General features: G+C 47.0%; 1 protein-coding gene across 1 annotated transcript in view; it reads left to right on the forward strand.

Moving 5' to 3' along the window:
* The window catches only part of LOC111183455 (hexokinase HKDC1), an 80,164-nt gene that overhangs the window by 28,735 nt on the left and 37,556 nt on the right, over positions 1-13,873 (forward strand). The window contains exons 5-12 of the mRNA XM_030759254.2: positions 240-335; positions 1,450-1,552; positions 3,763-3,946; positions 6,627-6,782; positions 8,108-8,341; positions 9,410-9,714; positions 11,323-11,468; positions 11,562-11,681. Of these exons, the coding sequence (XP_030615114.1) occupies positions 240-335; positions 1,450-1,552; positions 3,763-3,946; positions 6,627-6,782; positions 8,108-8,341; positions 9,410-9,714; positions 11,323-11,468; positions 11,562-11,681 (1,344 nt within the window). The remainder of the gene's footprint in view (positions 1-239; positions 336-1,449; positions 1,553-3,762; positions 3,947-6,626; positions 6,783-8,107; positions 8,342-9,409; positions 9,715-11,322; positions 11,469-11,561; positions 11,682-13,873) is intronic.

Raw genomic sequence — 13,873 nt, forward strand, 5'->3', positions numbered from 1 at the left:
TCTGCTGCCATTGTTCTTTCTGCCCCTATGTATTATGTTTTAAACTGCTCAGATGAGAGTAATAAACATGTCAAAATTATTAGAAAAGGCCTCTGGAGAAATGTTGAAAGGATTGGTGTGATTCAGCTTAAAGAAGAGAAGGCCACAAGGGGGATACACTTTAAGCATGAAATTTCTGCAGCTCATTTTCAGAACTGAGTGCCTTCCTTATTTTGTCTGGATCTGAAATCTTCCCCCAGGGTGTCCTGCTTTCATGGACAAAGAAGTTTAAGGCGCGGGGAGTTCAGGGCACAGACGTAGTGAGCTCTCTGACCAATGCTATGAGAAAACACAAGGTAAGGAATCCACCTCCGGGTGGGGAGGTCTCCCAGTTCTAGCCCCTTTCTCTTGCGGGGGTGAGGGGAGGATGTGGGGGAGGGTTATCTCCTACATGCCTGCCCCTGTAGGAGAATCAGACACGGATTTGATCTTAGGGAAGGTCTCACTGTAGCACAGATGCTGCCGATTTGGATAAACCCACCTGTGAGCCTTGGCATGTGGAGAGTGTTCCGATCACTGTTGAAGGGTGACCCGCACTTCCCTGGGGCCTCCCCAGCTGCCACAGCCCCTCGGGGGTCTTGGTTAGACCTGATGCTGTGTGTGATGCTCCAACCGCCACCTTTCCTCTCTGAGGCTTAAAAGGTCACTTTCTTTCCTGTCTGGCTCTTGATCCCACTTTCTTCCACTCTCTACTCATTGAGTATTTCTGTTTGTTGAATACATTTTATGATAATTTAAAGAACTATAAAAATATAAAAGCAAGACATGCTCCTTGCAGAGCTGAGAAGCACACAAATAAACCCAAATGACTTGCTGCCCTGACAGCATGAGGAATATATTGATGTATACCCTTCCAGTCTTTTTTCTCTTTAAAGTTGCTCTCATGTTCTTTTGTACCCTTTGTTTTTCTCTTATTGTTTTCATTTCACTTTAAAATGCTCCCCCAAACCTTGTGGAACCATGGTGTAATAACCCGCGCTGACTTGGTAGAACGGGGAACCCATGGTGGTGCCCACGGAGAGGACTTGGCTGAGGCTGGTTAAAATGTCCCCATGGGCAAGGACTTCGGTGTTTTCTCCTGGAAACACTATTGCTCCTAGGATAAACATGCTTTTCTCAGGGTCCCTCAAACATGGGCTGGAGTCCTGGTGATCGGTCCCTCGTATTTTCATTGCTCAGAGGCTTTCACCCGCAGAGCAGGAGCATGAGTTCCACTGTTCAGCTCCCAGCTGCTCTTTCTCTCCCCCAAACCTTGACAAAGGCCTTATTCCTTACAGGCAGACCCAGAAGGCAGGATCTAGAGATTGTCTCAACCAGGCACCTTCACTGCTTTTGCTTCCTCTGTGGGGAAACATAAACGGATAACAGCTCCCTCCCACCCACTGATGCCCTCTGGGACTTGTGTTCCAGCAGGACTTAGATGTGGACATCCTGGCTTTGGTCAATGACACCGTGGGGACCATGATGACGTGCGCCTATGATGATCCCTACTGTGAAGTTGGTGTCATCATTGGTAACTCAATTTGACTTCCTTTGTGGAGGAGGGTGAAAGGGGTTGGTTTGGGGCTTAGTTTCGGGGAACTCTGAGTAAATGCTGTGGGAAGGTTATTGGCACTTTCTACTTAGAAGAAGCAACATAGGGAGATGGAAAATTAATATACGCATTCATTCGACAAGTGTTTACTGAGTGCCCATTGTGTGCCGGGCCTCGTGCTCTGCATCAGGTTCTCAGTGGTGAGAGTCCCAAAGGTTCCTGTGCTCATGAAGCTTTCAGCGCGGTGGTGGGTGAGAGACCGAAAAGGCCTAAACAAGTAACATAATTTCAGGTGGTGGTTAGTATGATAAGGAATATAAAGCAGGGTGATGTGACTGAGAGTGACTGTCGTGCGGTGGTCAGGCCGGGCCTTGCTGAGAGGTGACATTCGAGCAGGGACCTCAGTGATGAGGAAGAGGGAGCGAAGCAGAGCTGGTGGAGGAAGAGAGTCCCTGTGGCCTCTGAGGTGGGAATGAGTCCGAGGTGCTCGAGAAACCCTAAAAGGCTGAATCAAAGCGAGTGAGGCTGAGGGTAGAAGGCCTTTCACGTGAGAGAGTGGACAGGACTGGGCAGGTGGCCTAGGACACGGAGCACAGTCACTGGAAGGTCTTTGGCTTTTACCCCAGGGGAGACAGGGCACGGGAGGACTTTGGGTGGCGGATGGATAAGTGGGGTGTGCATTTTTATTTATTTTTTAATTATAAATTTATTTATTTTTTGGCTGCGTTGGGCCTTCGTTGCTGCGTGTGGGCCTGGACCAGGGAGGCCGCAGCGCAGCGGGGGTGTCTGGTGGGTGGTCCCAACACCTGAGCTGGGAGGGGCTCTCCTGGAGGGGTCCATGAGAAGGCTGTGCCGGGGACAGTAAGGCCAAATGGACCGGGTTTATAGGCTGTTCTCAAACATCCCTGCAGCTTCCCTTTTCCTTTACCACTATTGGGGGAAGTTTTCTGAATTGCTTTTTCTTAATTTCCAACTCACTCTCCTCATCCTGACTTTCCCAAAGGGCAGGATCTCTACAGCGGAGGGGCTTGATCTGACTTCCTGTTTCTGGAGCCCCACACCTCTGAGTGGGCCTGGCGCTTGTCTGTCATGGCATCTGCTACCGCCCACTGTGTGCGTCTTAGCGACTGTGTCTGGTAACCTGCCAATTGGGTGCCATGCCTAAACAGTGTCTGTGCCTTTCTGAGAAAAGCTTTTTCCAAATATTCTATTACACTCTGATTCTCTACATCTCTTATTTCTCATGTTGGCTTTAAAATTCTGACACCAGAGAATCAGCCAGGGGAAGATACTTTAAAAAAAAAAATTTTTTTTAAGACAGCTTTATTGGGGAATTCCCTGGCAGTCAGTGGTTAAGACTCCATGTGCCCACTGCTGGAGACCTGGGTTCGATCCCTTGTCGGGGAACTAAGATCCCGTAAGCCACGCGATGTGGCCCAAAACAAAAACAAAAACAGCTTTACTGAGGCATAAAATCCTCTCATTTAGTTGTGTAATTCAGGGATTTTTAGTGAATTTATAGAGTTTTGGAACCATCCCCACAATCCAATTAGCACATTTCCATTATCCCAATAGGTCCCAAACCTACTGGCTGCAGGTTGTGCCCATCTGCAGCCACTCACCACTACTCAAGTGGCTGAGGTATTTCCTTGCAGTGAGTTTGTGTTTGAATAATGGCATGTTGCTTTCTTATGTGATAGCTAATCGCTGTCAAAGATAAGGATGTAGCTTATGCTAGGAACAATTTGTGGCAGGCTATGAGTAAGGAATAATTTTAGTATCAAATAGAGAAGAAGCTAAGTAGCATAGGGAAAGGATTAAAAATATGACTGTGGGTTGGTGATTTTTTTTTTTTAATATATTTACGAAGTTTGGTTAACTCATCCTCCTCTTAGTAAATATACTGTCAGCTTTCATACATATTCATCAGGGACTTCTTCACAATTGACTCCATTGATAACAGCAAACCATTAACACCCTGACAAGTGTAGGCTTGGCATGTCAGCTTTATTCCTCATGAACTCCCCAGCTGGCCAAAAGCTGCTTCCCTCAGCGAGAACCAGCCCCCGGAGTGGATCAAAAGCACTTTGTGATGCGTTCAGAGGACTCTTGGGCAGTTGAGAGTCCCCTCTGTCTTTGTCCAGCTGGGAACCCTCACGTCTCTGTTTCCTCCCTGATCCCTCGTCCAGGCACCGGCACCAACGCGTGCTACATGGAGGACATGAGCAACATCGAGCTGGTGGAAGGCGACGAAGGGAGGATGTGCATCAACACCGAGTGGGGGGCCTTCGGGGACGACGGGGCCCTGGAGGACATCCGCACCGAGTTCGACCAGGAGCTGGACCTCGGCTCTCTGAACCCCGGGAAGCAGCTGTGAGTACCCTGCGCTGTAATCTGGGCATCGGCACCAGTAAATGTCCACTTACTCAGGTATGCTGTACCTGGGAGGCTTCTTAGCTGTGACTCGTTATCCATCACAGGGAGTTTATGAATCAAGCCTTGTATTTCAGTTTCACTGGACAGATGAGGAAAGTGAAAGCCAAGGAAATTGAGTGATTCGAATTCAGTCCAGAGGTAGGGGAGATACAGCTGTGAACTGAACTAGGTGTCCTGCCTTCTTGGCGCATTTGGATGAGTGGCCACAGAGCAAACCAGTGCAGCCTGAGGAAGCACACGCTCCTCATTTGTGTTCCCCTTCCGCCCCGCCCCCTCCTTCTCCGAGGCCTAATCATGCAGCACCTGGCGTGAGTCCCTCTCAGTCTCAGGTCTTGCCAAGCCTTTCTCTGCTCTCATCCCACACTCACCTGTGGTATAAGTGTTCAGGGTCTGCCTCAGCTCTGCCTGTATGCTGAGTTCCCTGAAGGCGGCTACACCTGTGATTTTCCTTTCCTTTCTACACATAGGGTCTTACACATTATTGCAGTTCATTAAGTGTTTGTTAAAAAAAAAGTGTTGAATGAAAAAACGCTTAAAATTTTAAAAATAATTTCAGACTTACAAAAAAGTAGTGAAAATAGTATAAAATTCCCCTTCACTCAAATTCCCTAATAGTAACATTCTCTCTCTGTATATATGTATATACACAGACACATAAAATACACATATACATAAAATACACATATGTCTATATAAAATTATTTTTCTGAACATTTGAGACTAAAATCGCAAACATAATATCCCTTCACCCCTAAATACTTCAGAGTGTATTATCTGAAAAGAATTACATTCTCTTATATAATTAAAGTATAATTGTCAAAATTAGGAAATTAACACTTAATCAGTTCTAATCTCTCATTTACAGATCTTATTCAAAACTCACCTGTTGCCCCACTAATGTCCTTTATAAAAAAAAAAATTGTCCTGGTCCAGGTCCAGGATCACACATTACATGTTGCTGCCGTGTCTCTTTAGCCTCCTTTAATCTTCTGTAATATCTCTTTGGTTTTCATGATCTTCAAGCATGCAAGCCATTTATTTCACAGAATGTCCCTCAACTTGGATTTGTCTGACGTTTCCTCATGATTAGATTCAGGGGATGTATTTTTGGCAGGACTATCACACAAGTGGTGTGTGTCCTCCCCTGGGCATCGGATCTGGAAGCACATGTTGTTTGTTCCGTTACTGGGGATGCTAACTCAGATCACTTGGTTAAGGGGATATGAAAGAGGTTTCTGCACCACATTTCCTCTATAATGAATAAGTATCTGGTGAAGAGATACTTTGAGACTATGTAAATATCCTGTTTCTCATTAAACTTTCACTCTCTAGTTTTAGCATCTGTTGATGAATTTCTAGATCCATCATTCCCTGTAGGTTATTAGCTGTTATTCTACTATAAGTAAGAGCTTTCCTATCTCCTCCATTTATCTACTTATACTAATATGGATTCTTTTTTAATTTACTGGGTTATAATTCCTTCCTATTATATTTCTTTGGATATTCAAATTCTTTTCAGATTTAGCCAGTGGAAGCTCCTTCAAGCTAGTCCCTGTGTCCTTTTGACATGATTCCGTCACTCTTTAAGTACTTCCTTATTTTCTGGCACAGTAAGATGCTCTAGGCTCGCCATGCGCTTTCCCAGCCCCAGCCCTGAAATCAACCATTTTCCCAAGAAGCCCTGGTGAATAAATATTTTAAGTACCTCCTAGAAACCACTCAACACTAGAAGTGCATACCTGGGGAGCAAATTTCTGCTTTGGATGCACCTGGTCCCCAGCACACACCCATTTCACTAGTGACAAAGAGCAGCCACAGCCCAAGGAAGTGGTGCCATTTTGGGGACTTTATCATCCTCCTCCTATCCATTTCACTTAAAATAAATTCCACTCCCCCAAACCCAACCTGGATTTCTTTTGATTGTCTTGTTTCTGCAATGTTCTAAGACTTTATATGAAATAGATAAAGTTGATTAGGAAACAGGTTGTCCTTGATTTTGTATCTTATGTTTGCAGAATAAAAATTATATTTAATAGTTTCCTTGGGAAACAGTAAGTAATTGCTTGTTGTACGCAGACTGAGAGTCCAGGTGTAGGTAGCCTGGTGAGATATTTCATCCATATTATTGTAGAACCTCTCTGGAGCTATCCAAGCCCATCTCACAGACACAGCATGTTTCTCTCTTGGGCAGAAACATGTGTAGGAGTTGGAAACATTTGAAATTTGGATTTGTCATGCTGTGGTTGGTGATCCTGGGAAAGTACCTGAAGTCTCTGAAGTTGAGATTCCTTATGCCTAATATGAGAATGGCACCCCCATGACCAAGGGTGATTTGAGATAAAGATTTTCGGAATCAAGCACTTTGTGATCAGGAAAGAATCTTTGGTTTCCTCTAGTTTAGTCCTCGCCTTTTACAGGTGAGAAGAATGTAGCTCAGAGAGGATGAGTGGGCTCCCAAGGGTACCCCAAGCTGGGACAGGGACTGAGGCCTCTTGACCTGTAAAGAGGCCCTTCCACTACTCATGCTCCAAACCATGGGCTGTGGCTCATGGGCTTTGGGAAAGGATGCTGCATAACCAAAGGCATTGCTGCCACTGATCTGTTCACCAAATTGTAGGTTTGAGAAGATGATCAGCGGGCTGTACTTAGGTGAACTCGTCAGGCTCATCTTGCTGAAGATGGCCAAGGCAGGCCTCCTGTTTGGCGGCGAGAAATCCTCCGCTCTCCACATTAAGGGCAAGATTGAAACACGGCACGTGGCTGCCATGGAGAAGTAAGCTGCTGGCAGGGTCCCTTCCACCTTGACTCTGTGGAGGGTTAGGGTGGGCAACCAAGGAGTGGTGTGCTCGTGGTGGTGGTGCACAGAAGGAACCAGATCTTCCTTCTTCACAGGACAATTTCATACCTGGACACAGCTTCAGGTGGATTAGCAATGCCTGCCATGCCTCACATGTGGCTTCTTGTTGGTTTCAGCAGCCAGGGATTCTGCTGTCGGAGGTCTGCACCCTCCTCATGTTTTGTTACCTTTTTCCTCACTGAAGTGGTGATGTAACTTTTTTTTTTTTTTTTGCGGTGTGCTGGCCTCTCACTGTTGTGGCCTCTCCCGTTGCGGAGCACAGGCTCCAGACGCGCAGGCCCAGCAGCCATGGCTCACGGGCCCAGCTGCTCCGCGGCATGTGGGATCTTCCCGGACCGGGGCACGAACCCGTGTCCCCTGAATCGGCAGGCGGACTCTTAACCACTGCGCCACCAGGGAAGCCTGGTGACATAACTCTTTTAGGGTCACAGACCCCTTTGAGAATCTGATTTAAGTTCTGGACCCTTTACCCCCAAAATGCACATTTGCACACCATTTTGCTTATAATATCAGGGCATCCTTGGACCCGTTAAAACCCAAGCATGGAATCCAAGTTAAGAATTCCTGCTATAGCAATAACCTTCTCTACCTGGTGCTGTCAGGGACTGGCTTTGGCTTTGGCTTTGGTGATTAGGGGGCTCACACAAAGGTGTGCAGTGGGGAGCTGACTGGTGGTGGTGGCTGGCCCCAGTCGACCCAGGATCCTGTTCCTCAGGCTTAGAAACCCTGGCATTACCCTGAGCTTTGCAATCAACTTGGATTCTGAGTTCAACAGGGTGACATCTGACTTCCAGAGTCTGTGTTTATGCAGAGCTTGGCAGAGACTGAGTTTCTGTCAAAGGCAGTGTAGCACAGGATGCTTTAAAGGGTGGGCTCTGTAATCGAACTGCCTGAGTTCAAATCCTGCCCCTTGCACTTACCAGCTTTGTGCCTGTGGACAGGTTACCTACCCTGTCTGTGCCTCAGATCCCTCTTCTGTGCAATAGGATAATGACAGTACTCCCCCCAGGATTGTTGTGAAGGCTGAGTTCACACATGTCAAGGCCTTAGACAAGCACCTGGCACATAGTGTGCAACAAATAGTGGCTGCCGTGATCATTGGTGAAATTGTCATTATTATCACATGACTATGTGCCAGCCTGTTTATTTTCACAGTCCTGAGAGGTGGGAATGCTGGCTCTCTGAGGGGGACTCGCACGGGATGGAGAAGTGTGGTCCTCTCATTCCTATCCCCTGGCTAGGTATAAAGAAGGCCTGGCTAATACAAGAGAGATCCTGACAGATCTGGGCCTGGAGCCTTCAGAGGCCGACTGCATCGCGGTCCAGCACGTCTGCACCATCGTTTCCTTCCGCTCAGCCAACCTCTGTGCAGCAGCCCTGGCAGCCATCCTAACACGCCTGCGGGAGAACAAGAAGCTGGTGCGGCTCCGGACCACGGTGGGCATGGATGGCACACTCTACAAGATCCACCCCCAGTGAGTGCTGGCCACCGGCCCACACCCCCTGCAAATGAGTCCAGTCTGTCTGCTTGGAACCGAGTCCAGTTTTGTCTCTAAACTACGCTGCTTCTCTGGGTTGCTGGACCCAACTGCCTTCTGTGGTTCTGAGATTACAGGGGAAGGGGTGAATTCAGAGATTACATTCATCTAGCTGGCTGGGTTGCTTTAGGGGATCATTCTTAAAGGAATATTCTGCTAAAACCAATTGCCCAACTAGCAAAGCCGTGTATTTATCCATCTGTCTATCCATCTATTCATCTATCTATCCATTATTATTATTATTAAATACTTGCTATGTGGTAAGATTGGAAAGTAAGATACACCCAGTTATACATGGGGAAAAATCAGGATGGCAGGGGTTGCCAAGTCCACATGAAAGATACCAGTAGGAAGACAGTATCGTTTGAGTCTACTTGGGGGTAAAAGAATAACAGCAGTAAAAGACGCTATTCAACTATTCATTCTTTCATCGCTTTTATCCTTTTGCCTTTATTCCTCAAAGTTTCATTAAGCACCTGCTACTTGTCAGGCTCTGTTGTAAGCACGGTAACAGAGCAGTGAAGAAAACCCAGTCCCTACCCTTATGGAGCCTAAGTTCTGTTGGGTTAGCAGACAGTAAACAAACAGGGAAATGAGAATTTCTCAGAAGGAGGGATCACAAAAGTCCCTCTGACTAACAGAGGTGTTATTGGAAGTCAGGTGGGTCCACCTGGGAAGAGCTAGGGAAAGAACCCTTCCCCTTTGGGCAGAGACGATGTTCAGCCAATACATTATGTGTGGACATGCCCTACTGCTTATAATATTAGTGATAAAATAACCACTTCTTTGAGCCTTCCAAGTGTCTCTTCCACTGTCCCAGCTGCCCTGGTCCCTACCCCTAGTCACCTCCATCTTCCCCCTCCATCCAGCAACTGAAGGGGTGAGCCTTGGCCCAGCAGGGCTCCCCGGGAGCCCGTTCCTCTGCTACACCTGTGTCTGTTCCTATTGGCTGCGCCCGGGCCTTTATGATTTTTGCATATTTTGCCATCCCCCCTCCACCTCCAGATACCCAAAACGCCTGCACAAGGTGGTGAGGAAACTGGTCCCGAACTGTGACGTCCGCTTCCTCCTGTCGGAGAGTGGCAGCACCAAGGGGGCCGCCATGGTGACCGCAGTGGCCTCCCGCGTGCAGGCCCAGCGGAAGCAGATTGACAAGGTGCTGGCTTTGTTCCAGCTGACCCGAGAGCAACTTGTGGGCATTCGGGACAAGATGCGGGTTGAGTTCGAGTACGGGCTGAAGAGGGACACTCACCCGCTGGCCACGGTCAAGATGCTGCCCACCTACGTCTGCGGGATGCCAGATGGCACAGGTGGGCCGTGCACAGCTCCCTTCTCTGATGGGCCACCCAGAGCTCGTATCAAAACTCCTTAAATCCAGTTAGGTCTTTTGTTTCAAGAGCCTTGGGTTCATGTCTGTAATGGAGGGAGGAGGGTTGGGGTAGAAGGTTAGTACTCTGCTCAATCTGTTTGCTTTGGCTGATCCACGGCACTCAGTGAAGATTACCTAAGTTAGGTTCCATGTGTGTGAAGACGCAGATGCTGTTCCCAGGGGCTACCATCTGGACACTTGGAGTGTCTGGCTTGTCTTCCACCCTCTTCTCTGGCTCTCTTCTCTCCTGGGGCTTGGCTCTCTTCCTCTCCCCTCTCTTCACTTTCTGCCCCTGACTTTTCCGATACTTGGTCCTTCTCCTGGTCCTCTGTGCTCGTCTGACGGTAGCCACAAAACAGTGAGGTCAGTTCTTTAGACAGGTTACTCCACCTCTTTGAATCTCATGAGTCTCACCCAGATATAATGACCTTTGTAAAATGCTTCATATCTTTAATTTGCTTTTGAACGTTTAATTTCATTTTGTGCTCACAGCTACTCTGTATGTTATATAAAGAGAATGATTCCCATTTTATGGATGCCAAAACTGAGACTCAGAGAGGTTAGGTGACATACTCAAGGTCACACAGTTGTACTTGGAATGTCTCAACAACAAAGATCTTTTCTAGAGCCAGTATCGTTTGAGTCTACTTGGGGGGGGGGAAACAGTAAGAGCGGTAAAAGACGCTATTCAACTATTCATTCTTTCGTAGCTTTTATCCTTTTGCCTTTATTCCTCAAAGTTTCATTAAGCACCTGCTACTTGTCAGGCTCTGTTGTAAGCACGGTAACAGAGCAGTGAAGAAAACCCAGTCCCTACCCTTATGGAGCCTAAGTTCTGTTGGGCTGGCAGACAGTAGGCAAATAAACGCCAGGTGATGCCGTGTAATGACAGGACTATGAAGAAAAATAGACCACCGTCAGGGGTAAGAGAACTGGCTGAGAGTGAGGTCGTTGGCAAATTCAAGGAACAGCGAAATGACCAGTGTGGCTAGAACAGAGTGAATGAGGCAGGGAGAGAGGTGAGGAATCACACAGAACAGACTGACATGCTCTGCAATGTCAGAGAACCGAGAGGCACTGCACTGGGGAGCCCTGCACGGTGATGGGCGTCAGACTCGATACAGTTTCTTATTAGTCAGGTGGGGGTGTGAGAATCCAGGGAAGGGGCGAGCAGGACAGAAGAATCATTTCATGCTCAGGATGAACAGCTCCTCTAGGCCATATGACAGGATGGAAGCACCTTCCCGAGTCCATTGTAGTCAGGTAGCCTGGCCTGGATTCACCCTCAGAGCCTCCCTGAGCATAAGTATCATGTGTGGCCTTTACCAGACAGCAAGAAAAGCAGGCTGGCCTCAGATGGGCTCAGGGTGCCTGCCCAGTGCCCTGACACTGTGCTTGGTGACCGCCACACCCCTTTGGCCCATGAGCCCCAGGCAGGCAGGCTCTGGATCTGCTCACTTTCAGCATCACCTCTTCCTCCCAATGCCTGCACACGAGGCCCTGCTCGGTGCGTGCTGGTGGAATGCAGCCCCCACTTTCTCCACCATAGAGAAAGGAAAGTTCCTCGCCCTGGATCTCGGGGGAACCAACTTCCGGGTCCTCCTGGTGAAGATCAGAAGCGGACGGAGGTCAGTGCGAATGTACAACAAGATCTTCACCATCCCCCTGGAGATCATGCAGGGCACTGGCGAGGAGGTAAGTGCCGGGCAGGGGGATCCGCACTCCGAGGTGCCAGCCTGCCACCCTGTACAGTGCAGGCCTGGCATGACTCCCGCTCTCTGCCTGCAGCTGTTTGACCACATTGTGCAGTGCATCGCTGACTTCCTGGACTACATGGGCCTCAAGGGAGCCCAGCTGCCTTTGGGCTTCACATTCTCATTTCCCTGCAGGCAGGCGAGCATTGACAAGGTAAGACGGCCCAGCCTGGTGGGTCCATTCCCTCCTACACCTGGGGAATCTCGAGACAGCTCTGGGTCACTGTTCATTTTATTTCGGGGTCTCAGGTTCAGGGCAGCTGGGGAGACATGATCGAGAATTTGGACCATTTAAGTTTTTTCTATTTACTGTGTTCCTTTTCATTATTATTGTTTCTTTGATTGAAGTTTACAAAATAATTTAGTGTAGTATACAATAAAGGGACACTTGGATAAGGCTACTGTTAAAAGAGAGGTCAAATCATATTATCGAGAGATAAGAAGAGGTAACGACCAGTTAAGCCCAGTTATAACTCTTAGTCTACAATATTACCTGGGTCTTCCTCTGTAAACAGGGAAATGCAGTAGGTCGTAGGGTTTTTATTGTCTGATGAACAAAAGCATACCAGTGCCTCAGAAGAAATGCATTTCTTTCCTGATATTAGAATTTCAGGAGTTTATCACATAGGCACTTACCTAGTTGACATTGAAGAACATCATGGATAATGATTTTAATACATTATTCATAATAATTTAGAAATGTACATCACAAGATTTTTCTTGGAATTCTTGGATAAAAGCACCATTCACCAGCTTATGGAGAACAGAGTACTGTCTCTTGCTCTCTGATAGGCTTATGTCAACCAAACTTACAGGACTGGCATAAAAGCAGAACACCACTCCTCAATTTATAGAGAGAACTCTGGTCAGCACAGCAAGTCAGCCAGAGAGCTCATGACAATAATAAGAATGACACCAAAGATTTGTTAAGATTTTGTCTAATCCAGTCAATGTCCCCATGATGTACACACTAGCTTTGCTTTGTTTATTTTACCATTTCTTATTGTGGTAAAATAGATATAACATTTACCACTTTGACTGTTTTTAAGTGTACACTGGTACACTTAAAAAGTACAAGTGTACTGTGGCATTAAGTACACTCACATTGTTATGAAACTGTCACCACTATCCATCTTTCGAACTCTTTCATCTTCTCAAACTGAAACTCTATACCCATTAAACAATAACTCGTCACTTGCCTCTCTCCCAGCCCCTGGTAACCTTTATTTTACTCTCTGTCTCTATAAATTTGACTATTCTAGGTACCTCATGTAAGTAGAATCATAACAGTATTTGTTATTTTGTGACTGGCTTATTTCACTTAGCATAATGTTCTCAAGGCTCATCCACGTAGAATTTCCTTCCTTTTTAAAGCTGAGTGATATTTTATTGTATGTATACACACTATTTTTTTTTTTTTTTTTGCGGTGCATGGGCCTCTCACTGCTGTGGCCTCTCCCGTTGCGGAGCACAGGCTCCGGACGCGCAGGCTCAGTGGCCATGGCTCATGGGCCCAGCCGCTCCACGGCATGTGGGATCTTCCCGGACCAGGGCATGAACCCGTGTCCCCTGCATCAGCAGACGGACTCTCAACCACTGTGCCACCAGGGAAGCCCAGAAAAAACTTTTGACAAAATTCAACACCCATTTATGATAAAAACTCTCCAGAAAGTAGGCATAGAGGGATCTTACCTCAACATAATAAAGGCCATATATGACAAACCCACAGCAAACATTGTTCTCAGTGGTGAAAAATTGAAACCATTTCCACTAAGATTAGGAACAAGCCAAGGTTGCCCACTGTCACCACTGTTATTCAACATAGTTTTGGAAGTTTTAGCCACAGCAATCAGAGAAGAAAAAGAAATAAAAGGAATCCAAATCAGAAAAGAAGTAAAGCTGTCACTGTCTGCAGATGACATGAAACTATACATAGAGAATCCTAAAGATGCTACCAGAAAACTACTAGAGCTAATCAATGAATTTGGTAAAGTAGCAGGATACAAAATAGTGCACAGAAATCTCTTGCATTCCTATACACTAATGATGAAAAATCTGAAAGAGAAATTAAGGAAACACTCCCATTTACCATTGCAACAAAAAGAATCAAATACCTAGGAATAAATCTACCTAAGGAGACAAAAGACCTGTATGCAGAAAACTATAAGACACTGATGAAAGAAATTAAAGATGATACAAACAGGGGCTTCCCTGGTGGCGCAATGGTTGGGAGTCTGCCTGCTGATGCAGGGGACATGGGTTCGTGCCCCGGTCCTGGAAGATCCCACATGCCGCGGAGCGGCTGGGCCCATGGGCCATGGCCGCTGAGCCCACGCGTCCAGAGCC

This window comes from Delphinapterus leucas, chromosome 16 (assembly GCF_059928025.1).
Source record: "Delphinapterus leucas isolate spDelLeu-1000000601 "Yukka" chromosome 16, BTC_Dleu_Yukka2, whole genome shotgun sequence".
Classification (NCBI taxonomy): Eukaryota; Metazoa; Chordata; class Mammalia; order Artiodactyla; family Monodontidae; genus Delphinapterus; species Delphinapterus leucas.